This window comes from Mustela erminea, chromosome 12 (genome assembly GCF_009829155.1).
Source record: "Mustela erminea isolate mMusErm1 chromosome 12, mMusErm1.Pri, whole genome shotgun sequence".
Taxonomy (NCBI): domain Eukaryota; kingdom Metazoa; phylum Chordata; class Mammalia; order Carnivora; family Mustelidae; genus Mustela; species Mustela erminea.
In genome coordinates, this window is record NC_045625.1 from 63157376 (window position 1) to 63184547 (window position 27172).

At 38.4% G+C, this 27172-nt stretch overlaps 1 protein-coding gene across 4 annotated transcripts in view; it reads left to right on the forward strand.

Moving 5' to 3' along the window:
* Nucleotides 1-27172, forward strand: part of CDC14B (cell division cycle 14B) — a 97667-nt gene that overhangs the window by 64718 nt on the left and 5777 nt on the right. For 3 of the 4 annotated variants that reach the window (XM_032308258.1, XM_032308259.1, XM_032308260.1), the window contains 8 exons: nt 4284-4350; nt 6993-7055; nt 10403-10490; nt 10795-11025; nt 14627-14765; nt 14946-15105; nt 15801-15898; nt 24274-24390. In XM_032308258.1, the coding sequence (XP_032164149.1) occupies nt 4284-4350; nt 6993-7055; nt 10403-10490; nt 10795-11025; nt 14627-14765; nt 14946-15105; nt 15801-15898; nt 24274-24390 (963 nt within the window). Of the gene's footprint in view, nt 1-4283; nt 4351-6992; nt 7056-10402; nt 10491-10794; nt 11026-14626; nt 14766-14945; nt 15106-15800; nt 15899-19653; nt 19800-24273; nt 24391-27172 lie in introns of all 4 variants that reach the window. The other variant, XM_032308261.1, reaches the window with a different exon arrangement.

Sequence of the window (27172 nt, forward strand, 5' to 3'; positions counted from 1 at the left end):
ATTCAACTTCCATATAATTCTTTAACCACTGAGTTTACATGTTTATATGTACCTATATATGACTTCTTAATGGATTATATCGATATTTCTCTGCCATCTAAATGAAAATATAGTATGAAATATAGTTCAGTATTTTCTCAATACCTTATGATTATTATTGTTAGGAAGAACATACACTACCATTCTTTGGTATCATCTGTAATACTCCTTTGCTTCTTAGTTGATTTTTGAGGGTGGGGGGGAAGGGGACCTTTGCTTTCTGTTTTCTTGGGAGATAGTATTGTGTAGTTTTTATAGCTTGATTATTGATGTTAGACCAAGGGGAGTTTGACCCTCGGTTCTGCCACTAACATCTCTATGGTTCTTTACAAATGTGAGACTTTGGTCTCCTAGTCCATAAGTGAGAATCACAGTAAGATCTCCCTAATGGGTTATGAGGATTAAGTAACATCCTGCATATAAAACACCTAGTATAGTACCTGTCTTTAGCTAACATTTATTGAACATTCATATTTTTTGTTTTTTTCTTAATGTGTATCTTTTTCTTTTTTTTAAGATTTTATTTATTTGACAGAGAGCATGCAAGCATGGGGAGCAGTAGGCAGGAGAGGGAGAAGCAAATTCCCCCAGAGAGCAGGGATCCTGATGTGGGGCTTGATCCTAGGAACCAGGGATCATGAGCTTAGCTAACTGAGCCACCCAGGTGCCCCTCAATTAATGTATATCTTTTTTTTTTTTTTAAAGATTTTATTTATTTATTTGACAGAGAGAAATCACAAGTAGACAGAGAGGCAGGCAGAGAGAGAGAGAGAGGGAAGCAGGCTCCCTGCTGAGCAGAGAGCCAGATGTGGGACTCGATCCCAGGACCCTGAGATCATGACCTGAGCCGAAGGCAGCGGCCTAACCCACTGAGCCACCCAGGTGCCCCCATATCACAGTTTATTTACCCTTGGTCCTTTTGATGGATTCTTGTGTTATTTGCACTTTTGGGCTATTATGCATACAAGCTGCTGCAAAAACTGTTATTCTTAAAGCTAGTATTTGACCTTGTTTTGCAGTTTCTCAGCAATACTCTTTTCATTCTTTTTTTTATTTTATTTTATTTTATTTGACAGACAGAGATCACAAATAGGCAGAGAGGCAGGCAGAGAGAAAGGAGGGGAAGCAGGCTCCCCGCTGAGCAGAGAGCCTGATGCGGGGCTCGATCCCGGACCCTGAGATCATGACCTGAGCTGAAGGCAGAGGCCCTGACCCACTGAGCCACCCAGGCGCCCCATCTTTTCATTGATTCTCATCTGCCTTATATATTTATTTATTTAGAAGATTCTATTTTTAAGTAATCTCCATACCCAGCCTGGTACTTGAATGCACAACCTCAAGACCAAGAGTCACCTACTCCACTGACTAAGCCGGCCAGGCACCTGCTCCTTTACTTTTCCAAGTTTGTTTTGTTTTTGTCTTTGTCTTTTTCTTTTTCTTTTTCTCTTTCTTTTCTTTATTTTTCAGAGAGAGATAGAGAGCACAAGCAGGGGAACCTACAGGCAGAGGGAGAAGCAGGTCTCCCTACTGAGCAGGGAGCCCAATGTGGGACTCAATCCAGGACCCTGAGATCATGACCCAAGCTGAAGGCAGACACTTAACTGCCTTAGCCACACAGCTGCCCACTTTTCTAAGTTTGTTAAATTATCTTAGTAACAAGTCCCCCCCTGGCAGCCTTAGATCCAGATTCATAACTGCTGTTCAGCTGTTTTGAGGAAACCTGATTGCTTGGGTAGAAGGAAGGATGTGTGGGTGTGTTTAAAGTTGGAGGTATTAAGAAATAAGCATGAATGAGTAAAGAAAGATTTTTGTTATCTATTCAGGTAATATGATACATGAGGTAGAACTTTAGCTGAGCCCAGATTAAAGCTTGTGGAATCATCATTGATTAGAGCAGGGCTTGGCCCATTGTAGGTTCTCAAAAAATATGCGATGAATAAATATTTCAGGTTATCACAGACTGAATCAACATGGCAACGATAATAAAAGTAACTGAGAAAATGTGGTAAAAACTTAGGATGTAATTTGAGAATTCACTGTATTTCCACTGTAATTTTTTTTTTAAATGTTTATTTACTTATTTGAGAGAGCACGTACAAGCAGGGGGAGGGACAGAGGGAGAGGCAGAGAATCTCAAGCTGACTCCAAACTGAGAGCAAGTAGCCTTACACAGGGCTCAGTCTCAGAACCCTGAGATCATGACCTAAGCTGACATCAAGAGTCAGCGGCTTAACTGAGTGAGCCACAGGCGCACCTCCACTGACAATTTTAGATTTGGTTTAGGCTAAATTACTTCATTTCCCTACCATAGGTTCTCTTTCTAAAAATGTTCTTTATTCCTTAAAAAAGTTATTCCTACAAAACGTATGTTTTGTGTTGATTCTATAGATCAGTAGTTCTTTTTTTTTTTTTTTAAAGATTTTATTTATTTATTTGACAGAGAGAAATCACATGTAGATGGAGAGGCAGGCAGAGAGAGAGGGAAGCAGGCTCCCTGCTGAGCAGAGAGCCCAATGCGGGGCTCGATCCCAGGACCCTGAGATCATGACCTGAGCCGAAGGCAGCGGCTTAACCCACTGAGCCACCCAGGCGCCCCAGATCAGTAGTTCTTAAACTTGAGCATACATCACAAACATTTGGAGGACCTATTAGTACAAAAATTACCTGGCCCACCCATATAACTTCTGACTTAGTAGGCTTGGGGTGGAGCCTGGGAATTTGTATTTCTAACAAAATTGGGTGATGCTTATGCCACTTGGCCAGGGACAACACTGAGAACTACTGTGGGTCATTTTGTTTTTCTCCTTTCTGAATACTGCCAATAAACAATTGGTAAAATCATTTTCTAAGCTGCATAGAGAGCTTTTCTAGTTTTTAGAAGAGCAGCTTTTTAAATTCAGAAGCTTATAGGAAAAAGTGGCATGTTTTTAAGACTTTGTGTGCCATCCTGTGTAAGCTAACCTATAACTTACCTCCTTAATTCTAACCAATTCAGACAGTAAAACTATTTTAAGTAAAAAGGATGTCCTTTTCCTCCTTATTCATGTTGCTGTGAAAGTGTGTATTCTAAAGGTTTGTGTAACTTGAAAATTTTAAATGTGTTGTTTAATTTTTCAGATAAGTAATATTATATTATTAAAATAAAACCAAGGCAGGCAATTAATAATGATGGCTTCAGTCGCAGGCTGGTTCCACCAGGGGAACAATTAAGGATCATTCAGAGAGTCACAATTTGGCATTTCTAGAATGATCACAATTCTATTAATTTTTATCTTGCCTAATTCCAAACATTTTCACTTTATAATGGTTCAGGATAGCTGGAAAGGAGAAGCAAGTGGGAGTAGAGGATGGCCTTATTTTTCTGGACAAATTCTTAACTGATGTTAAGAGATTTGTGGTAAGATTACAGATAGCTGTTGATGTGGTATTGGGCGGAGTTGTCTTTAAACTAATTTAAACACTTGCGCAGGAGTACCAAAGGTGGTTGACCCCATAGTTCCTGTGGTTTTTTTGGTGCCCTGATCTTCTAAGAATCAGAAAGAAGTTATTCATTTAACTTGTTAAAGACTGAAAACATAATGAGAAGAGCAGACTGCTTTGTTGTGTGGTTTTTGAATTTGCATTTTTTAAAATAATTTTTAATTTTTTTATAAACATATAATGTATTATTAGGAGCAGACTGCTTTTTAACTCACATCTAGTATTTCATTACCTTGATTTCCTAATATGTTTTCTCTACATGGATGAATGTATACCTACAATACCTACTTACACTTGGCATGCATGTATGTGTAAATACAGAATCAAAAAGAAGTCTTTCCTGGTAACAGTTTAATATGGTATTTTCCAGTTTGAAGAAAAATTGCAATGCTTTGCCCTTTTGTGGAGAGGGGAACATACTACTGATTAGAATTCAAGAAGAAACTTCAGAAGCCTAGCTGTTAAGGCCAGACATTATCTTGGGAGATCATTTGAAATTTAGAAAGTTGTCATTATTAATCCACATCTATAAAACAGTTTCTACTGGAATATATGGAAACTGCAGTGAAATTTGTAACAGTGACTTGTCCTTGACTTAACTAACCAAAAAGCAAGATAGATAGATAGATTTTATATATATATTTTTTGAGCCTGGTCCTGAGTTTGTGGTTTGATTTTGAATTCTAGTCAGCTGTCTTGATGCAAGTGTAATACAGAAAATTAAATTAACTGAGCTATGTATTTCAATACTTTTGGGATTTCAGAGATGCTGCCTATGGAAGTTGCAATTTCTACATTACACTTCTCGACTGTTTTCATGCAGTAAAGAAGGTAAGTGATTCGTAGGATGTGCCCAGTGTTGAGTTGAAAACTATAGCCCCTAGGAGGGCTAGGCCTTCTACAAAGATCTTCCAAGATGTGTATGATGTCAGAGATATCTCATTTCCCCACTAATGTTAGAATGATGCCAAACCAGAAAAGTTTTTCTGAATCTTAGTGTTTCTCTGAATGAGTTGGGAGAAAAGCTACTTGAACAACAGAGCACAGTAAGAGATAGTTACGTAATTAGGTGCTAAATCCAGACTTGCTTTGAGTGTGTTGTGATTTCAGAGAAAAACAAGAAATAAATAGATTACTGGTTTCCAAGTTCTCTCTGATTTGTGTATTTTATGTGTCCGATAACCACCAATCCTAATTACAACGGACATTTCTAGAACACAGTAACTGATACAAACACTTCATTTTTGTATCTTCAAGCATTCAGTTTTTAGTTCAACAGAAGAATTTGTATAGCCCATTAGTTTGTTACTAGGTTTTATATAAGACTAAGTAGGTCACCACTGCTTTGTCAAAGCTATTTAAAAATAACTCCTGTGCTTTATAACCAGGGCTGCCTGCTGTTCTTGACTCTGAGGGACACCTTTCATATCATATTCTAAATGAATGGGGTCCCCTGGAGTTCTGTGATGCAGCAGACTGTGGTTATAACACTCACTCCCTCAGGTGTATGTCTTGAATGTCAGGGCAGCACAGGAAATGAGAATTGCAAATCGGTTGCTCATGGATCAAATAGGCCTTCAACAACATCTCAAGTTTTATGTGACTTGTATTTTCAGAGGCAAAAGAAACCTGGGTTTACTTTCTTATATAATGAAACATGGTGGCTTTCTGAGAATTTTGAGAACGAAGCAGTAAACAAATTCAGAGATTAATTAGTATACCTTTTTTTCCCTATCTTAGGCAACAGGGTATGGAACTTAATTTTTTGGGGGGGTTTGAGTCCAGTGATAAATGGAGCTGCTTGGGTTCATTACCATAGGCTTTGAGGCAGTTCCATCAGGCCTCAGATTAGGCAAGTAATGTTCAGAGGGAGTGCTCAAGAGATGAAGGGACAGCAAAAATGGAAACGAACCCCTTCCGGTTGCAGTTATAGTTCCTGCCAGATGGGCCCCTCGGAATTGCTAATGTAGGCAGGCCTAACTGTCCTGATCCTAGGGCTCCCTTCTCTCCTTTAAAAGGAGAGGTGAAAAACTTAGCCTTGGAAATGGTCTACTCTAACATTCTATAGCAGTTTCCATTATTTCTCAGCTTAGTTTTTTTTTTTTTTTAGTCAGATACTACATCCAAAGTCTAATTAATTAGCAGGAACTATAGGCCAAGTTTGTTTTTCTGTCTATATGTAATTTTATTTGATGGCTTCTGATTTTCAATTTAAACATTTTTTGTTGGTGGCTGATTTGGAATATTACTGCACATATAAAACATTTATAAATATAATTAAGACTTAATTTTAATGCAGCTTTTAATAGGCTCTCCTTATGAATAGAAATTGCCTACAAATTACATTTTCTTGTATCATTCTGTTAGGAACATCTGTAGTTCAAATAGCATGACATATATTGAGTATTTTGAGTTCAAAGAAATATAATTCATCATGGTCTTAGAATTTAAATAACTATTTTTAAAAACAGGGGCTTTTTGTTTGGTATTGTAGCCTGTTTTTAATTCATATTTCCGTAGTTTAAATTTTGAAAGTTGAGTTTTTAGAGTCACCCCCTTATGAACCAAGAATACTTTGCTGATTGACAATTCTTGCTTATACAGAAAGATGAAAAGTACAATGAAGAGAATGTAGTCAATAGTAGTATATAATAACGTTGTATGGTGACCGATGGTGACTACATTTACTGTGGTGAGCACTGGGTAATACCCAGAGTTGTCAAATAATTATGTTGGACACCTGAAACTAATAAAACATTGTAAGTCAACTGTACTTCATTTAAAAATTCTTGATTATATACTGCTTGGCAAGGAGATCATCAACCAGGGAACACTTCTCAGGGGCCACCAGCTGGTTTTTGTGTCAGAAACTAGATACTCTGCTTATTTTGCTTACGTGATCTGCCCGCTGCAATTCAGAGTGAGGCCACAGAACAGAAATTTTATGGTTTTTCTTCTTATTGAAAGAAGAATTTTTTTCAAAATTTTGAATTTTGAGTAGTATCAAGAACGTTAAATCTTTTAATTCAAATTCAAAGGAATTTGACAGTGAAAATGTTTATGAAGAGGCGGGATTTACTTAGAATAAGCTGACCTACAGTTTTCTCCTTTTTTATTTATTTAGGGATCATTGCTTGGGCATTAGATTTGAAGGCTGAGTGGTATTGAGCTAATAAGTTTAGTAGCATTACTTTGAAAACTTGTTTTATTTAGCTCTGCATGGATAGGATGATTGATGAAGGAAAATTTTTAAAAATCAAATCTCATTAAAATAAATATTGTTATAACTAATTTTCCAGATAATGGAAGCATTTAAAACACATAATCCACCTTCTTTGAAAACTAGTAAGTGGAACAGAATCTAAAAATAATAATGCTCTTTTGGGGTACCTCCTGAAATTTTAATTAGGAAATTGGATTGAAAATTGTTTTCTTATTTACATCTTTATTAAAAGCTTTCCTTTGGATTTTAGGCAATGCAGTATGACTTCCTTAATTTCAACTCATTTAACCTTGATGAATATGAACACTATGAAGTAAGTTTTCAAGGATATTGCTCCTTTATTCATGTTTTACTTACAGAGATAATATTCTTGTTTTTTAAAGAAGTGAATGATTTAGATGTGTATAGAATAAAAAAAAAAATTCAGGTCTTTATCCTCTTACCCCCAGTTCAATAGTTCCAGTTCTTAATGGTGATTTCTGCATTTGATGCATCTTTTCAGAGTTGCATGAATGTGCTTATAGGCATTTTCCTTCAATTTTCTTTTTTTTTAGTGTTGATGATTGTCATATAGTGATTAAATGAGAAAATCATAAAACCCTTAACATAGGATCTGATGAGATGAGTAGTCATTATATATCTAATTACCTCTGGAAAAAATATTTTTATCATCTTTTATTGATATGAAGTCAAGACAGTATTGGTTGCAAGTTACAGAAAGTAAATAGAAATGGCTTAACTAAAAAAGGAAAATTTATTGACTTACATAAATAAAACATCCAGGAGCAGGTATAACTTCATGCATGACCTGATTAATGTACTCCAGTATTTTAAATTAGGCTAAAGCTGCCCAGTAGTGATAAAAATGGTGACCAGCAGTTTTGATTTATTCTCTCGGCAAAGTCATCAGAAAGGACCCACAAGTTCCTCATTGGCCTGCCTAGGTCGTGTCCCCAGCCCTAAACCAGACTGTGTTTCTGATGAGGGTGGTTGGTAGGTGGGCCATCTTGGTAGTTGGAGTAGAGTGCTGGGATCAGCCCTATCAAACCACCCAAACAAAAAGAGAGAGAATAAAGTCTAGGAAAGCAAAGCAATAGATGTCGTCTACATTTTTAAATGTAGTGTATTTTTTTTTTTTAAGAATAAGTAGTTTGGTTCTACCATTCTGCCCTTTAAATAGATAGTAAGATGCTTTGCTGAAGGTCTCTTCAGCATGAGTCCTCATGGAATCTTGTTTCTTTATGCTACCGTGGTTACCTTGAGCAGACTTTCTCACTCATAACGGAGTGATTCCACAGATAGCACTCTATGCAGCAGTATCTGGAATCCTGGGATAACTGCCCTTTCACAATCGATTTCTAGAGTAACTATTATTTTAAACTGTTAGGTATAACCGAATTGTTTTAATAGTTACAATTAGTCACTACTGTGATATACAAAGATCTAAAGCATAGCTCAGGGGCGCCTGGGTGGCTCAGTGGGTTAAAGCCTCTGCCTTCGGCTCAGGTCATGATCTCAGGATCCTGGGATCGAGTCCCGCATCGGGCTTTCTGCTCGGCAGGGAGCCTGCTTCCTCCTCTCTCTGCCTGCCTCTCTGCCTACTTGTGATCTCTCTCTGTCCAATAAATAAACAAAATCTTTTTTTTTTTTTAAGATTTTATTTATTTATTTGAGAGAGAGACAGTGAGAGAGAACATGAGCGAGGAGGTCAGAGGGAGAAGCAGACTCCCCGTGGAGCTGGGAGCCTGATGTGGGACTCTATCCCGGGACTCCAGGATCATGACCTGAGCTGAAGGCAGTCGTCCAACCAACTGAGCCACCCAGGCGCCCTAAATAATATCTTTAAAAAAAAAATAAAGCATAGCTCAGGATTGATTCATTCAGGCCAACCATATCTTCTCTGGAATGGGAGTACATATCTGAAGTAAAATATATATGTAATTTGCATCTTAAACTAGTAAATATAACTTAATACCATTATTTTTGTGCTTATCCTCATAAAATTAAACATTTAAAATAAAAAATACTTTCTCCTTTTAGGCAAGTAAAACTAGTTAGACTGCCAGTTGGTATCCTTCAGTGGAGCAGAGTGGTGTCTTTATGTTACTAAGAAGTAATATAGGTGCTAATTAGTCTCCCTCTCACTAATGAAGAAATTGCAGTGTTGCGGGGAATAGCAAGGTTGCGGACAAAAGCTGTTTACTTTCAGTGAAACTGCATTGAGACCCAGGGAACTGTTTACGTAGCTACAGACCTTGGGTTGTTTTGTTCAGTCTCTGGTATATTTAAAAATTTTGGATTCCTGTCTTTCTTTGATTCCATGATGCCCATTTTTTCCCCATTTTAACTTCTGAATTCAGGATGCATCTTACATACAATCTGTGATGTCTGCAAATTCAATGAAATCTAATCACAGTTTCTCATTAAAAACTCCAAATTTCTGGTTTCATTTCAAAATTGAAATATCTGGGCCCATTCTCATTCCTGCTTAGGCCTTTTTAGTGTGGAACATGGGCTCATTAATTCCCCTCACTGATAATTAAGTAAATTGGATTTGGATTACCTGACTGGCTTATAAATACTCAGGCAACTCCCAGTTTATTTCTTCCTTGTTCTTGAGTGCACATATGTATACCCCAATTGTAAAGCTAATTGATCGTGTTTTTATTGCTAGTTTTTTTTTAAAGATTTTATTTATTTATTTGACAGACAGAGATCACAAGTAGGCAGAGAGGCAGGCAGAGAATGGGGGGGGTGGTGGAGAACAGGCTCCCTGCTGAGCAGAGAGCCCAATGTGGGGCTCAGTACCTGGGCCCTGAGACTATGACCTGAGCCGAAGAAAGAGGCTTAACCCACTGAGCCACCCAGGCACCCCTTATTGCTAGTTCTCTCCTTCTCCACTATCCAGTATCTTCCCTTTCCTGCTTAAATCTTTGTGTATCCATTTCTATTATTGTTAAAGTTTAGCTATATTTATCTTATAATAATTGTTATGGTAACTTAGTTGAAAGAACTTAATAAAAGGAAGTAAAGTGTTTTAAATTTCAGTTTATATTTGTGTCTTTTTCTTGAGATACACTGTAATCTCACTGTACTTATAGTTTCAGATTTCCTGGTGGGGTTAGTGCAAATTTCTCTTACTAAATAGCTAACAAAATGATGGAAGTGTGTCTCTCTATGAGTAAAGTGTAAATATGGAGAAATCAAGAATTTCGTTGAAGGAGTCAACATTGCTCATATTGGAAGACAGTCATTCAAGGAAAATAGAGAAGCTTCTGGATTCACTCATATTAAAAAAAAAAAAAAAAAAAATGCTTTCTTATTAAGTAGAAGTAACCACATGAGAATTTATGTGGACAAAATAACCAAAATATGTAGTTATATTTTAGGTAGCAGCAGTCAGCTCTATTTTCCAAAGCTGACTATCCCAAAGAAATGCTATCTTAAGAAAAGCGATTAGGACGAGGAGAATTTAACTAACTGTTCCCTGGGAATACTCATAGCAGGCTTAATTTTAACTTTCTTGTCTCCTGGTCATTTATATACAGTTTTGTGCTAAAAAAAAAATGGGTTTGAAGTCCTTCAGACAGTCAGTATTGAGAAGGGATGTGGACAGGAGATTAAGTCTAAAAATGAATTGTACTGATATTCCCTTTGCAGAAAGCAGAAAATGGAGATTTAAATTGGATAATACCAGACCGATTTATTGCCTTCTGTGGACCTCATTCAAGAACCAGACTTGAAAGTGGTATGTGAAAATAGGGAACCTAGTATAATTTTGTTATTGTAAGAAGTATCCATCCTGTATTTTCCTTTGGAAGAAGCCAAAGAGTTAAACCATGCCTGTCTGTCTTAACTATTTAAATAAACTTGGTAACTTTAGTACATCATTCTGCCTGGCTTTTAACTTCTTAAGTTAGTGTTTTGCCAGTTATAATGAAATTGGTATTCAATCCCTAGTCCAGATATTCTTTCCACCCAATTATAAGTAAAATGGTTATCTGTTGTTTTCTTTCTGCATTTGACAGCATCTGGTGAATTTCTTTATGTAGGTTACCACCAACATTCTCCTGAGGCTTATATTTCATATTTTAAGAATCACAACGTTACTACCATTATTCGTCTGAATAAAAGGATGTATGATGCCAAACGCTTTACAAATGCTGGTTTCGATCACTATGATCTTTTCTTTGCGGATGGTAGCACCCCTACTGATGCCATCGTCAAAGAATTTCTGGATATTTGTGAAAATGCAGAGGGTGCCATTGCAGTGCATTGTAAAGGTATGTTTCCAGGGTTGGTTAAAGAATGGTGCATGTGTGTATGTTTAGAAACACACCAGCCCCATTTAGATTATAAGCCAGGATACATGAAGCTGCCCTTCTTGTACTTTAAGTAAGTTGCTTTTTTCTTAAAACCACTTTGAGGTACGACTGACATTAAAAAGCTGTGCATATACAGAATGCTTTTAAAACCCTAATTTCATGTGAAAAGTATAATCTAAATTATATTCATTGGTAACCCTACAAAACCTTATCACACTGAAATGCATTCATTTAGAGGTGCCTGGGTGGCTCAATCAGTTAATTGTCCAACTCTTAGTTTTGGCTCAGGTTATGGTCTCAGGGTCATGAGATCAAGTCCCATGTCAGTCTCGTGCTTTGCAGGGAATCTGCTTGAGATTCTCTCCCTCTTTCTCTCTTGATGTCCCCTGCTCTCGCACATGCATGCACTGTTTCTCTAAGTGAACAAAATCTTTTAAAAAAAAGAGACATGGATTCATTTATTCCTTAAATACCTATTCAGTGCCTTTTGTTTGATATGTTCTAGAATATGTCAGTGAGAAGAGCAGACTCTGAGAGCCTTTCTTTGTGGAGCTTATAGTCTAACAAGTTCCTATGTTTTCAGCAGCTATAAAGCAGTGCCTTGGCACTTAATAAGTGTTTACTGAATAAATGATTGTGTATGAAGACATTGTGTGGTGTACTAGGGTTTATTTAACTTCTCCCCCATTTAATAATGGAAAAAAGCAACCAGATAAGAGGATCAGTAAAGAAATCGAGGATTTGAACAACACGGTAAATCAACTAGAAATAACAGACACCTTAGAACACTGCCCCCCAACAAGGGAATACACATTTGTCTCAAGTACAAAGAGGCCATGGTAGTAATGGTTGCACAGCAGTGAGCTGGTTAATACCACTGAAATGTACACTTAAAAATGGTTTAAAAAGGGGCGCCTGGGTGGCTCAGTGGGTTAAAGCCTCTGCCTTCAGCTCAGGTCATGATCCCAAGGTCCTGGGATCAAGCCCCGTGGCGGGGTCTCTGCTCAGCAGGAAGCCTGCTTCCCTTCCTCTCTCTTTCTCTCTGCCTGCCTCTCTGCCTAATTGTGATCTCTATCTGTCAAATAAATAAAATCTTTAAAAAAAAAATAGTTAAAATGATCTTCAGATACTGACCATAAAGAAACTGAGATCTTTGAATTATTGAACAAAGAATTTAAAACAGCTGACTTAAAAATGCAGTGAGCTAACAGGAAACAGAAAAAAACCGGGAAAATAATGCATGAACAAAAATGTTAAAGTGGTAAACTTTATGTCATGCGTACTTTACCACAATTTTAAAAAATAAATAATTAAAATCCAACACTGGTTATTTCATTTTTTAAATTATAATAAGCAGTTGAGGTTATTCTCACCCTCATTCAGGGTGGTTCTACACCCCCCAACAGACATTTGGCAGTGAATTCTTCCCTAGCGCACCCTGTGGAACCTGACAATTTAAGCACGTCTAAAATACAATAGTGGGACACCAGTAGGGTAGGCATTCCCATTTCAAGTAAGAGAAATCAGGAAGAAAGGTCTGACAAGGTCCCAAGCAAGTCCAAAACCTGGCAAGGCAAATGCTGTTAGATCTTAAGGCCGAGACATAATGTTCTGGTTCCTTCCCTGTAACGCAGGCCCCGTGGGTAGTGGCGGTGCTCCTGAGGTGGTGGGCAGGAACAGCCTGACCCACTGACCATGGATCGGGCCCTACCCTTTGAAACCCAGCCTTGCCCCCAGGCTTATATTGGCAGTGACAGCCTTGTTGGTCCCTTGGGGCTATGCTTCCCTTTTCTTCAAGGATAAGGCATGTTTTCAGTAAGAGATTTCTGTTAGTCCTGTTAGAATTCCAGAAACTTGAAAGCCTTCCTTTATTTCATCCTGTGTGTATCTCCTTTAATTCAGACCGGCAGTGTGCCTGCTTGGTATAATCAATCCCAGCACTGTTTTTGGCTTCTTCTGAGATGGCTGATCAGATCCATAGGTAATCACTTTATGGAATGGGTCATAGACCATTCCCTTGGTGTTCTCTCCAGAACATACTTTCTCACTATTTGCAATATGAATAGGCCTAGAATTTCCTAAATGTTTAGTTTCTGTTTTTCTTAACAACTTTTTATTCAGTTCATCTGTCTCCTCTCACGTTTTACTTAAGGAGAAACCAGGCTGTACTTCAACAGTTTGCTTATAGGAGTGCCTGGGTGGCTCAGTGGGTTAAGCCTCTGCCTTCGGCTCAGGTCATGATCTCAGGGTCCTGGGATCGAGCCCCACATCGGGCTCTCTGCTCAGCAGGGAGCCTGCTTCCTCCTCTTTCTCTGCCTGCTTCTCTGCCTACTTATGATCGCAGTCTGTTAAATAAATAAATAAAATCTTAAAAAAAAATAGTTTGCTTATAAATCTCCTTTTCTAAATATCCAAGGTTGTCATTCACAAGTTACACCTTACATAAAGCACTAAAACAATTTAGTCAGGTTTCCCCCATCCCCCAACACATACTTTCTAACAAGGTTTCCAGTAACATGTTCCTCATTCCCATCTCAGTCAGAACCAGAATCACCATTAACACCCATATTTCTACCAACAGCCCCTTCAGTGTGGTCTTAAGTTTTTTCCAACATTGTGCCTTAAAACTTCCAGACTTTTACAGTTCCGACTCCAGAGCTCCTTCCCATTTTTACATATGTTACAGTAGCACAGCATTTTGCAAGTACCAAAATCTGTCTTAAGTGAGGGTTTTCCAGAGAAATTAGAACCAATGGGCTGTATATATAAAGAAAGAGATGTATTATAAATAATTAGTTCATGTGAATATGGAGACTGACAAGTACAAAATCTGTCGTGTGAGTTGGCAGGCTAGAGACCCAGGAGAGCCGAGGTTGCGGCTTAAATCTGAAGGTAGGCTATTGGAGAATTCTCTCTAGCTTGGGGAAGCCAGTCTTTGTATTCTCTTCAGACCATCAACTGATTGGATGAGGCCCACCCACATTATGGAGGGTAATCTGCTTATTCACAGATCTAAATGTCAGTCTCTTCCAAATACACCTGCCAGGCTGACATACAAAATTAACCATCACAGGAGGTAATGATATAGTCTAGATGAGAGTAAAGGTGGACAAACAGAAATTGAGGTAAAAAATCCATGTGAAAATGGGAATAAAAGTAGAGTAGAAAAAACTGCTGGATGAGGGAAGAAGTGTAAAAGTTTAAGCTCATGCATTTGGAAAGATGGTGGTACCATTAACAGAAAACTCAGAGTAGAAAACTGTACTCATTGAGAATCATCACTTGGAAAAAGTGATTTTCACTGTTGACTACATAGAACTATCTGGGGGATGTTAGCAATCTCCATGTCCAGGCTATATCACATACCAATTAAATCAGAATTCTGGAGGTGAGACCCAGTGTTTTTTAATACCCTACAGGTAATTACTGTGTGTATCCAAACTTGAGAACCGCTGTTGAGGGAAGCAGAATCATGGGAAGCCTTCTAAAAAATTGTACCTGCCCAACACAATTCTGGAGTATATGAGACCAGGTCCCTTTGGTTTGTTTCTTTTTCTAGCTGGCCTTGGACGAACAGGCACTCTAATAGCCTGCTACATCATGAAGCATTACAGGATGACAGCAGCTGAAACTATTGCTTGGGTCAGAATCTGCAGACCCGGCTCAGTGATTGGACCACAGCAACAATTTTTGGTGATGTAAGTAGACAAAGAACTTTGGTAATTCCTCAGGGGACACTTGGGTCTGGAAAATGATGGGAAGTAGGATTTTTCTTAGTCTCCAGTAGCAATAGGTAGTCTGTAGGACAGAGTCATTTGTGTGTGTCTTTCATCTTTCTGGAAAAGCTGTATTTTGATGATGTTATTTAAATGCTCTAGGAAACAAGCAAGCCTCTGGTTGGACGGTGACTATTTTCGTCAAAAGTTAAGGTGTCAGGAGAATGGAAAACACAGAGCAGCTGTCTCAAAACTCCTCTTGGCTGTTGATGACATTTCAATCAATGGGGTCGAGAATCAAGACAAGCAAGAACCTGAACTGGTAATCGAACCATCCTCATCACGCTGTTGTCATTGTTTTCAGTGCTGTTGAGGACCTTATAGGGTACGGGGAAATTGTAGATAAAAATAATAAAGTACATTTTGAGGGATTATCGTCATACTTTTTTTTTTATACTTATAGCCCCCTCTAGGAACTTTTTATTCAAAATAGTTAAGATAAGGTCATATGTCCATTAAACTAAAATTGTTTGTTTGCTTACTAGGCACCAGAAAAATGAGGTATGTGAAGTAAGCTCTTTAGATGAGCCTAGTGACACTTCCCCGTGTGCCTCCCCACCACCTTCCCATTTTGCGATAGTTAATTTGGGGAACTAGTTGTTTTCAGTTGGGAAATGTTAAAGAATCAGGAGTTTAGAGGGTAGGGGTACTATAGTGAGTGGTGGTATGTGGATTGTGAAATTTTATGAAGACTGGTTCATTACTGAAAACCCATGATGCCTCCTCACAGTCAGTATGTTTTGTAACAAGAATGCTGTTGGGTTCAGTGTCTGTAAAGTCAACTAACTGTTGGTTGTCTTGAAATGCGACCTGTAGCTTTATTTTGAAAGCAGCAAAATTTTTTAGAGTTCAGCAGTTTATTTGTATGTGTCTATGTGGATAAATGCAGGTGCTATGCTTTACTGCCTTAATACTTGCAACTTAAGTCACTAGCTCAGTGTTTCTTTACTTATACAGTACAGTGATGATGACGAAATCCATGGAGTGACACAAGGTGATAGACTGCGGGCCCTGAAAAGCAGAAGACAGTCAAAAACAAACGCTATTCCCCTCACGTGAGTCTGGTTTCTTTTGTGTGGTTGATGTTATGTAATATGTATAGGAGGTCCTTCGTGAGCATTTTTTCCCTGTTTTTCTCCATAGTCGCGTGCCCATTATGCTACTTCAAAATGGTTATTGACATTATTTAAAACCCAGGGTTGTTGCCCAGGAAGCTCTCAGCTGTCCTTTATCTCCATCTTGTGTTGTAACCTCTGTAGGCTGTGTACATAGGAGAGCAGTATCGGGAATGCTTTTTCTCCGTGGATAATCACCACGGGCCATCCTCAGGAGAGTGGCAGCAGATATAAACCACAGAATAACAGATTTGTCCAGAGTTTCTGAAATTGTGTATTTCCTTAAATTCACTACCATATTATAGACCATTTGTTTGGATATGGAAGCATTTAATCAGGGATGACATTGTAGCTTTATGTTCTATTATTTTAGGGCAATAATGAACTAGATTAAATAAGAATTTTGTATTTTTCATTTGAGGAGTTAGAAGAAGAAGAAGGTTTAGTATGGGATAGGAAGTTGTATAGTTAGTGTGTATATGCTCACCTGTACTTGATTGTATAAGTGCTAGTTGGGATTCAACCTCATGGACCATCTAGGATTGTTAGAAAAATATGTAGAATTTAAAGACTTGGCCATTGCACTTTTTTCTAGTATATTCTTTAGTATATGCTTTCATTTATGCTGTTGGATTCCTTCCTTACAGTAACCTTTCTTTTCATTGTGGGGTACCACATTTCCAGTTATGTCCTTTTTTTTTTTTTTTTTTTTTTTTGGTGGGGAGAGAGAGAGAGAGAGAGAGAGAGAGAGAATCTTAAGTAGGCTCCATGCCCAGTGTCATGGCCCTGAGATCATGACATGAGCCAAAATCAAGCATCAGACCCTTAACCGACTGAGCCGCCCAGGCACCCCTCTGGTTATGGGGTGTTTTTTTTGTTGTTGTTATTTTGTTTTGTTTTATCTGACTTGGGGGGGGCGGGGTGATGTAGACATGTCATTTTGTTCAGTAATCATCTTGTAATACAGTAAGGACCTAATGACATCATAAACGTTCATGGCAGAGAAGAACAGGCCTTCTTTTTAATTCACAGTGGTTCTTCACTGGCACCTCCTTGTTATCTAAAGTAGAATTACACAGAGGCATGTGTCGTCATGGGCCCCTGCCTTGAGATGTTTTTAAAAGACACACAGAAAAGAACGCAGTTGAAAAGGGCCATGTGAAGGACACGTGTCCGTGTGGACTACAGGCGTTCACTGGGCCTTCTCCAGTGTGGGGCAGCTGCATTTCACTGAGGAAGCTTTCAGAATGGTGCCTTTTGTGTCATTTATGTAACTCCAGATGCCATTTTGATTTTAATTTAGAAAATCTTGATCTAAGGCCTTGATGGTTCTTTTTATTTAGAAATATTGTAGTCCCTCCAGATAATCCTCCTGAGGCCAAAAGAGGCGTGATAGGTATAGGTACTCACCTCAAACAGTGTTCATTCTTCCCTGAGCATTTGAGTCTCCCGGGAGCTTGTCAGAATGTAGATCATGGTTTTGGGCTTGGGGTGTGGTCTGTGACCGCACTGCTGGCGAGCTTCCAGGTATAGCCCGCACGGCTGGTCCAGGGCTTTGCGTCATAAGCCCTAGAAAATGGGTGATTTGTGGGTTGCTTTTAGTTGTGCTCAGGTTTTTTATTTTGTTTTTATGAATCTGCAACATCAATTTATTTCTCAAAAGCTTCTGATGAAAAGTCAGGTTGGGAGTTGGGATGGGAATTCTGCTTAGTCAAAAGTTCCTGTTAAATAGGGCTTCTAGGAAATTTCCTTCAGTCACTCTGAGTCTGCTACGTTGCGAATATGTATTCCAGAGAGTTCATGTCACTTGCTGCGCTTTTCTACAGATGAGACCATTAAAGTCCCTTTAATAGCTGATAGATTTGTGGCATTATAAAAGAAAGCAATGAATGAGGCCTAAAATTCTAAATACCATCGGAAACCAGAAGGCGACACTAGACATGATCACATTCACCTTTGCGTGTGAGGTGTCCCAGAGTGAAAATACTTATAAGAAGGAAAGTTAGTGAAAAAATACTTAGTACTGGTGATTCTTAAAAGCAAGTTTATAGTACTCAAAAATAGCATTCCAATTATTGTTTTCTATTTTACAAACAGTATTTGGGGGTGGGGGGGGTAAAGTTAAAGTTGTTAGATACTGTAAAGTAGTCCTTTTCTCAGAGAGTCTGTCTGATCCCAACTACCACGAAGACATTAAATCTGGTAGCACCGTGACCTTGACGGGATCTGTGGGACGTGACGGCAAGTATATTGTTGTCTGTGCTAAAATAGATTTGGTAGATTTTATAACTTCATCCATGCTGCCTTTCTGCATACTGCTCATTTCTGTCAGTGTTAAATGAAATAGTGCATAAAGAGTCCATTGTAGCCTACCTGGGAATAAGGTAAAAATATAGATCTAATTTGCTTTAAATCTTCCTTAGCAGCACAGTATGGATGGGTGTGCTCTCATCATTGGAAAATAATTCTTATGCCATGAATTTTAGGAGAAGAACGATGAAAAATCTGTGATGGAGATACTTGGATATTCAGACCATTCTGCCTTTAAGATCACTGTTAAATCAGTAACTGCAAATGGAACTTGGGGTGGATAGAGAGTCTTCTAGTGTTCCTAAGCCAGTTATTCCATTCTGCCTAAATACTAAGCCCCTGTAATCTTAATATATATTAGTGGGTTTGTGTTTCTGTGGAAGGAGTAAATGAGCTGTAACTTGCTGCCAGGTATACCTTGCAGGGTGAGGTTAGATTGGATTTCAGGTCCGTCCTCAGTGTAATCCCTTGTCACTAGAGACCATATAGGGTACCTGTTCAGTGATTAAGATGACAAGGACACCGATAAAGGTCTCATAGTAAGCCAGACAAGTCATTTATGACTTGATCAGCCCATTACGCGCACAGAGCAAATGTTCAATAGAGCCTTTTATGTTTGGTCACAGATATGTCCCTGGTGACCATTTAGTAGTAGCTGGATGGAGGCACCACTCTTCAAACTGTGAGGTTTTCTTCTTCACTGCCAAAAACTAGACCACTGGATTAAGAAATACTGAGCTGAAAGCCAAGTTTGGCCATAAGAGGAAAATGAATGAGGAAAACAACTGAGGAAATTTATCTTATGTTGATTTGTGGGGGAAATTTTCCTCATTTTGTGTTGCCCGGGGTTGGGGGTGCTTCGTTAGTCCTTATTTTCAAAGTCAGCCATTTGCCTTAACTCTTAGATTATCCAGTGTGGGACTGCATTGAAATGAGATCACTGCTGCTGTGCTGTGTTCATTTATAATTGTGCCTCCTTTGAATCACTGTTAATGATCAGTCCAGGGCTGCGTGTTGTTCGGCTGGTTTTCCCTCCTTATCCTCTGGTTTGATTTAGTTTTCTGTGTGCATATCTTGTGCTTTTCGAAGAATTTCAATCCTGTAAGTACAACTCTGATTTCTGTATCATACAATTAAATTAACAAGGGCCAGTTATCCAGCTAGAGATTGGATCTAATCTTTTGTTGCCAAATACGAAATCAATTTAAAACTGAAGGTAGCATTTTCTCCCCAACATAAAATAGCAAAACTCCATCCTCGTTTCCCACCCCTTTGTATCTATCACAGGGTGTCTAAAATTCACACATGGCTTTATTTATTTATTATTTTATTTATTTTGGCTTCCCAATTTGAACATCTGTTCTTTCCCCTTCACCCCTTTCCAGATGTTCCCTAGCTGTGCTGACCTCTGCACTGTGTAGTGTTGTCATCTGGTGGATTGTTTGTGACTACATTCTTCCCATCCTGCTATTCTGTCTTGATGGTTTCAGAACACAGTAGCCGTCGGGACCCTTTGACAGATAGCTGCTGTGTAAGTGTCCCATTCCATTTCTCTATACAGTCACCTCTGGTGACCAGTGTGTTTCTCATGGTGCACGTTTTTCTCACTGTCACCTCTCCTAGCTTTGTTGGTTTGCCTCTTTTCAAAGGTTCTTTTTCTGAAACTTCCTAATTAATGGGATGGTGGGGAGGGGAGGCCTTCCCTGATCCTTTCCTGTAGGGATACTAAGAAACAAATTTTGTTTTTACGTTGTGCTTACTCTTAACGCATTTTTTGAAATAGCAATTTATAAAGTCACCAAAATAGTTTCTTTTTCCTATCAAAAATAGTTAGTGAGTCTGGGATAATTGGGGTGTTTTTCTTTCAGTCAATTTCCTCTAATTTCCAGAGTAAATGTCTTCAGCATATCCTTTTCAATCTAGCAAAAAGAATTTGCCCACTGATTTCATGCTGTTGTAGAGATTTGCCTTTGCAGCTAGTGAGCGTTGTGTGGTGTTTCCCCTCCGACTCCGCCGTTGGTTGCAGTGCTTTCAGCCGCAGCTGCTTCCCTGCTAAGTCTTCTGCCTTGAGTAAGCAGAATCTTCTCCTTGGCTTCATTTCACATCCTTCCCTGTAGGGAATACAGTTAGTACAGTTTCCAAAAATCATGTTAAATGGAAATAGGACAGCAGAGAAGACTGGAGTCCCTTGTTCAGCCTCGTGCTTCTGCATGACTGCCCCTGTACTCACTTTCTTCCATTTTCCTTTCCCAGAAGTAATCAAAACACCCTTATTAGGTGATTATAGCAGATTTTGTATTCTCTTGTTATCTTTCACCCTGAAATGAATATCTTAACAGTGAACAGACTTTTTGTTCTGCAGTAGAGTGTGGCAGGAAGCTTCCCCAGGGGAACACCGTGCAGTTGCCACCAAGAGCATAGGAAGGAGGGTGTCCTGTGAGAGTGTGGTTCACCACTACCCTCTTATGTCTACACTGCATTCTTTTTTCTCTGAAACTCTTCCTTTAGCTCATATTTCAAGAATTCATTCTCTTGTTCCAACTTGGACTTCGGAGTTGTAAAGGAGCATGAAAGTTCCTTTCAGGATCTCCTCCAAAGTGGAATTCCATTGCAGCCAACTCTCATACTTTATACTTCATGGCTTCCTGGAGTGTCTTCAGATGGCTAGAAAATATTTAAAAATCCAGCAGATGCCATTCTTTTCAAAATTAACATGTTCCTATTATGACCTTTTCTCAAATATCTTATTAATCCCAAGTTTATTATTGCATAGACAGATAAGCAGTATTTCTGATACAGGTCTTTTTGTTTTTCTTTTTTTTCTTTTATTCCTCTTACTAAGCTTAGGTATCTGCATATTCTGACTCAAGAACACCATGCACTACATAGATTTATTCTCAGACTGTTCTAAGTGGGAAAGGTATTTCGGATACCTGGAGTTCTAAACGGGTGGAATCGTTGCTAATAATACTTAGGCACTTTGTAGTTGTATTACTTTTCCTAAGGTAAGTTTAAAAATGGTCTCTATCAGACACTTTTCTTTTCAATATTCTGTGTAAGATATAATCTTTTTTTATTGTTATTACCGATATTTTCCAATGCATTTGTAGACCCAAAGAGTATTCAGTTTAGCTTGTCTGATTAAATTGGAATTTACAGAAACAGAAGCCTTCAGCAGTAACAATGATGTAAACAGGTATAATCTTTATAGTTACCTTGTGAGGGGACTACTTACGGGTATCGTTTCTGGTATTCACCTCTATTGGCTGATGACGTATCATGGCCTGATAGTCTGATTTTCCAGGCATGCCAGGTAACAGCCTATTCCACACTATAGATGTCTGCGTCAGATTCTCTGAGACAGTGGCAAAGGAGAGCCTGAAAGTTGTAGGGCCTCAGGCCCATCATTTGGAAAGTTTGTTTAGTGTTGGTGGATAACCAAGTGTAAATAGTATAGTGCACAGTCTCACTGAGGGATTCTTTTCTTGGAACTGAACATTTATGTTCAAAGCATTTTGTAGTTTGAGAGGTAAGAGAACTGGCTTGTCAGTTACTTGCTTTGCTATATGCCTCAAGTTGCAAGTCTCGGTCTGAGAATACTGGGTCTCAAAAGAGGTTGCCAAAAAGAAGGTGAACTGTTGTGTGGGCAAGACATAAAAAGGAGGACTGCAGATTAAGGAAAAGATGGAAAGGAATTTACAGAAACAAAAACCTTCAGCAGTAACAATGATGTAAACAGGTTTAATCCTTACAGTTATCTTTTGTGGGAAGTATTTAGGGGTACTAGGAAAGGAGAAAATATTTATGTAGAATATTGCTCTGCAAAGCCATGTGATTGGCCTGGTTTGCACAAGGTGTGGTGGGAGTTTACCAAGGTAATAATCTAAGCGTAGTTGCTGGGGGGTTTTCCAGTTTACTGATGCATAACTTACAGATACAGTAACTGCTGTGTTGTTAATGCAAATAACTAGTTACCTGAATCTCTACTGGTGTGATTAAATACGTTCCAGATTTCTGTCATGCTTTTATTTTCAAAATAGCCATATGAATTATTTACATTAATTTTATAGAGAAAGAAATGCTTTCTAAAAGATGTTTCCTGCCAGCCTGAAATTTGATTTAGCAGCGATTTCTTTTTTCAAATAGTGAATATTTCAGTAGTAGTTAAGAAATCAAGATTTAAATTTCCTAAACAAGTAATATATTGGCTCTTGTTTTTATGTTAATGATTTTACAAGGTGGGGATTGTCTATACTTTTGGCCGTCAGTGGCCTCAAATTATTTGACAAGTTGGTGTGGTATTTCCAAATAAGCCAAAAGGAGTCTTATTTTCTCTCTTTGGCTAAATGGAGATAAAACCCAGGAGCCTCACAGAACAGGTGTGAGACCCCCAGACTGGGCTTCAGAAATAGCAGTAGAAGTTTGGTGGTTGTTTTGTTTTGCTTTATGAAAAATTCTATATTCAAATCCTGTTAGTAGAGACCATTAGATATTCTCCTGTCCCCCCCACCCCATTTGATATGATCAGAAAATTTTTTAAATCCTTGTTTTCAGAGGTGGAAATCATATACCAGCGTGGTTGGTTGCCTCCTTTGATCACACTGTCTGCATATACATTTTCTGTGTTGTTAGAGTGATGAAGCTTTGTGAGAAATCCCAAGGCAACCATTGGTTCATTTACCCAGGATCAGTTTCCTTCTGAGACCGAAGGCCTGTTTCATAGGCTTTGAGGAAGACTATGGGGATAAAGCAAACCAGCTGAGAGAGCAGCCCCCCCCCCCCCACCACCACCAAATAGCTTGGAAACCCCTGGCCTCCAGGCTGCCTCTCTGGTCCACTGCCACCCATCGCGTTTTTTTGGTTTTTTGTTTTTTTTAAAGTGATGAGAAGTTAAGCATTTTACTAAATGCTGAATATGCTTTGGTTTGGGTTAATACTCAGAATTTACAGATCTTTGCTGCATTTTGAGGACCTGGCTTTGGTTATTAATTAACATGGCAGTAACTAAGGCATAGGAGACAGGCATAGGAGACATATTAGTTAGTTGTAATGGTTCTGTTTACTCTTCATGAGCTGGGTCCTCCTAAGTGGTTATCCACTCTCACCTTCGTTTGGACATGAGAGGAGGAAGCTGGCAGTGTTTTCTCCTACAGAAAAATAAAAGTCAAGTGTATATATAAATGTGTCTGTATGCAGTTCAGCATTTTGGTCATTATCTGTTGAAGAAAAGGGTTGCACATAAAATCTTTTGATGTTTTCTGCTGTTTTCCCTGTGACCATTCAATAAGGAATTACAAAACACCCTCTACTTTTGAGCAAGGTACTTTATGTGGGCTTTATCTGAGGGTGTTCTTCTGACTCATGAATTTGCCTCCTGGACAACCTACACCCATAGGCATCAGTTATTTTAGAGTTTAATTAAATCAAGATTCACAAAATTCAAACAATTTTGCTTTCATGTGAATGGTACTTAGTGATTTAGTGAGTAGTTATAATCTAGACAAAATTCAAGTTTTGTTTGAACATATTTTAAAAATTGAAATGTTATATAAAGTAAGTATTGATTTGGGGTATATTGCCCATACTTTCACCTCCAAAGAGTGACTATTTTATAGATTTTTATATTCATATTCTTTAGAATTTGGGGCTTTTAAATGATTTCTTGTTTTCATGACTAGAATTCTGAGAATCTACTTTTACTTTGGGGCACAAAGATTTGTTCTACTGATTGATTTCTTTGGTGTGAGAATTGCTTAAGATGCCAGGTGATTTTTTCCTTAAAGCAAAGTAAATTCAGGTTATCTTTGTGTAACCTTCATGGGGAAATAAAAAAGACTTGGATGTGAAAATGTGTTTTAGATTTTTTTTTGGCAAATGTGTTTGTGGAAAATCCTCTCAATTTTCAATAAAATAATTTGCACTAAAGTGCAAAGACGCCTTCCTCCGTCAAGTATTTGAAAATTGTTTCAGTGAATATAATCTTATTTTTTTCCAACTGTTTTCAGAGTAATTCTTCAGTCCAGTGTTCAGAGCTGTAAAACATCTGAACCTAACATTTCTGGCAGTGCAGGCATTACTAAAAGAACCACCAGATCTGCTTCAAGAAAAAGCAGTTTTAAAAGGTGAGAAAAGAATCCTACTCTTCTGAAAAGTTCCAAGCATTGATTTTCAAGTTTAACCTTCTGGAGATAGAAATGAAGAGAAAAAGAGAGGAGAAAGCAGAGTCCCTGTGACAGGAAATTAATCAAATGTGTTTGACTTGTTCATCATCTAAGAAAATCTGGGCCATTGCTAATGTAGGGTTTTTGTTTTGTTTTGTTTTGTTTTTCAGAGGTGGTTCTCAACACTGGAAATGTGGTCTCGGGGTCAGATTATGGGAAAATTGAGAGGGTTGTACTCAATACATTTTTGTATTTCCATAGCTCTCTGTTAGGCTCGGAGGAAATTTTTTTGTATATCAGATACAGCAAAATTGTTGGAGAATTAGCTGCAAATAAGTTTGATGGTGGGATATGAGAACACCAGTGAGTCTGGAATCCTTCTTTACCTAGGGCCTGGTCTCTTGGCCACAGTACACACCCAGTGGGGTTTATGCTTTCACCTGGAGCCCAGCATCTTCCTTTCCTTCATTATTACAGGCTATGACAAGAACATGCACACGTTCCATGACCAAATCCATTACTCATTATTGTTTTTGGTGGTTAATCATGAACTGAAAGCAGACATTTCACTTTTAGCATATTCTAGGAGCACTCCCCTTTTGAAGGAAGAGCAAATAACCTACTTACTGTCATCTCAGGAGGGGAAGGCAGGCGCCCTTTTTGTGTTTGTGCATCTTTGCCTGGTGTTGACAACAACCTGTGGTCCTGTGCTCATGGCCCAGTGCCTCTCTTATAACAGACCACAAGCAGCCTGAAGATAGTTTGAACCAGACTTTAAAGCATCCTTCACGATTTTCCTTGCTTCTTTTTTAACTTTCTGCCCTCATATATTTGAGGCTGTGGGATGGCTGAGTTAGTCTCCAGGGCAGGTTTTCAGCAGCCTGCATCCTGAGGGACTTGCTAGTCCTTAGGGACTAGCTCTCCCACAGGGAGAGCTCTGTGTCTTTGTGCGTGTGTGCGTGTGCGTGCGTGCGTGTGTGTGTGTGTGTTTTGTTTTTTTTTTTAAGGAATTGTTCAGTTCTGCCAGTCTCCCCTTCTGCTCATTTTTTCATTATAATTTCACTACATATGTTTACTTACACAAGAATGTGATGGGGCCTTAGTTCAAGTAGTTGAAGACACCAACTCATAATTTGGGGATTTTGAATTTTTCATTGAAAGGTATCAAATATTCATAAATTTTTTATTCTTTAATTCCATTTGAAAAGAATATTAGAGAAATGCTGACAGAAAGTCAAAGATTTAGGTACATTATAACATAATACCAATATGGTATTTATAACAGTGAGGAAGAGGAGATGGGCTGAAGATTGTTGAATTATGCCAAGTGAATCAAGAGTCATGTTTTTAAAGAAAACTTAATGGCCTGGATAAATGCTCATGAAGCAATAAGTGAAAAGAGCTATGCATAAAAATTATGAAATATTACTCTAGTTTTGTAAAAGTACAATATACTTTATGTATAGAAATGTATACATCTATAAATATATGTATATGCGTATACATATATTTATGTATATGTAAGTTTATATTATACATATATTTAAATATTTATATATACATACATTTCTATGCATGTATGGAAATAATGTAATGGAAAATATGCTGTATTATTAACAGTTCTTCTAGCTGGTAGGACAGTTAGGGGGTTCTACTTTTTTATCATTTTCTTTTTCTCCAAATTTTTTACAATAAGTAGGAGGAAATGGGAGCATTTTAACTTTGACATTTTAGGTGACTTAAACTATTAAAAATTCAAATAAAAAGCCTGTAGTCGGGACAAGTTAGACATGTTTTGAATGAACTTTTTTTTTTTTAGGTATAATTACTCAGGCTTCCATTACAGTTGAATGTGTCTTGCACATTTAATTCTACTTTCTGCTTTTCTGGATTGTGCTCTTCAGGCTACAGAGGAATAGAGTCCAGGAACCGGGACCACGCATACCCAGTCACACCATGTTCCTCTGAGGGGTGTGGCCCTGCGGCAGTTTTTCCATCTAGGTCTTGTCTAGTGATCTAAACTTTTGTTTCTCAGCAGAGGTGGTTCCTGATTGCAGTGAGCATCTGCCTGAGGTCCGTGCACCAGATGCTTTGAGGGGTTGAAAGTAGAGTTCAGACTGAATATACTTGACTGAATTTTGAAATGACCCAAAGCAGTTTCCAGGCATTTGGGATAGTGCCAAAAGCCAAAAGGCTTCTTGTAAATTCTCAGAGTGGACTTTCAGAAATTCTAGGAAGGATGAAGAAATAAACCAATGAGAGAGAATTGGGTTTTGAGTATGTTTCCCACCTCCCTTCATGCAAGGTCTCCTTGGCCTCTTTTGGGTCTTTGACCTGTGTTCACATCACCTTAACTGTGAGCCACCTACAGCTCATGAAATGAAGGCAAATACATTATGTACAGGTTCCATTTCCTGGTTCTAGGAAATAGAGTTGATATAGCCAAACTGTAGCCTGCAGCTTTTATCCTACTGAATAGTATTTATTTTTCATTGAAAAGTAATGAGGGAATTGACACATTTGTGCATAGTCTGATTCAGGACAAAGCACTGTAAGATTGTTGAGTAAAGTATTGAATTGAAAACTTTGCTAGACAGCAATACAAGGAAATGAACGTAGTATACCTTTCAGTATAAAATAAATACCTCCAAGGCGCCAGCATTACCTGTGTGCTGTTACCCCACCTCGGAAGCCTTCTCTTTGCAGGTTGGTGTTTACACATGATCGTCCTCGTCCTATCTGT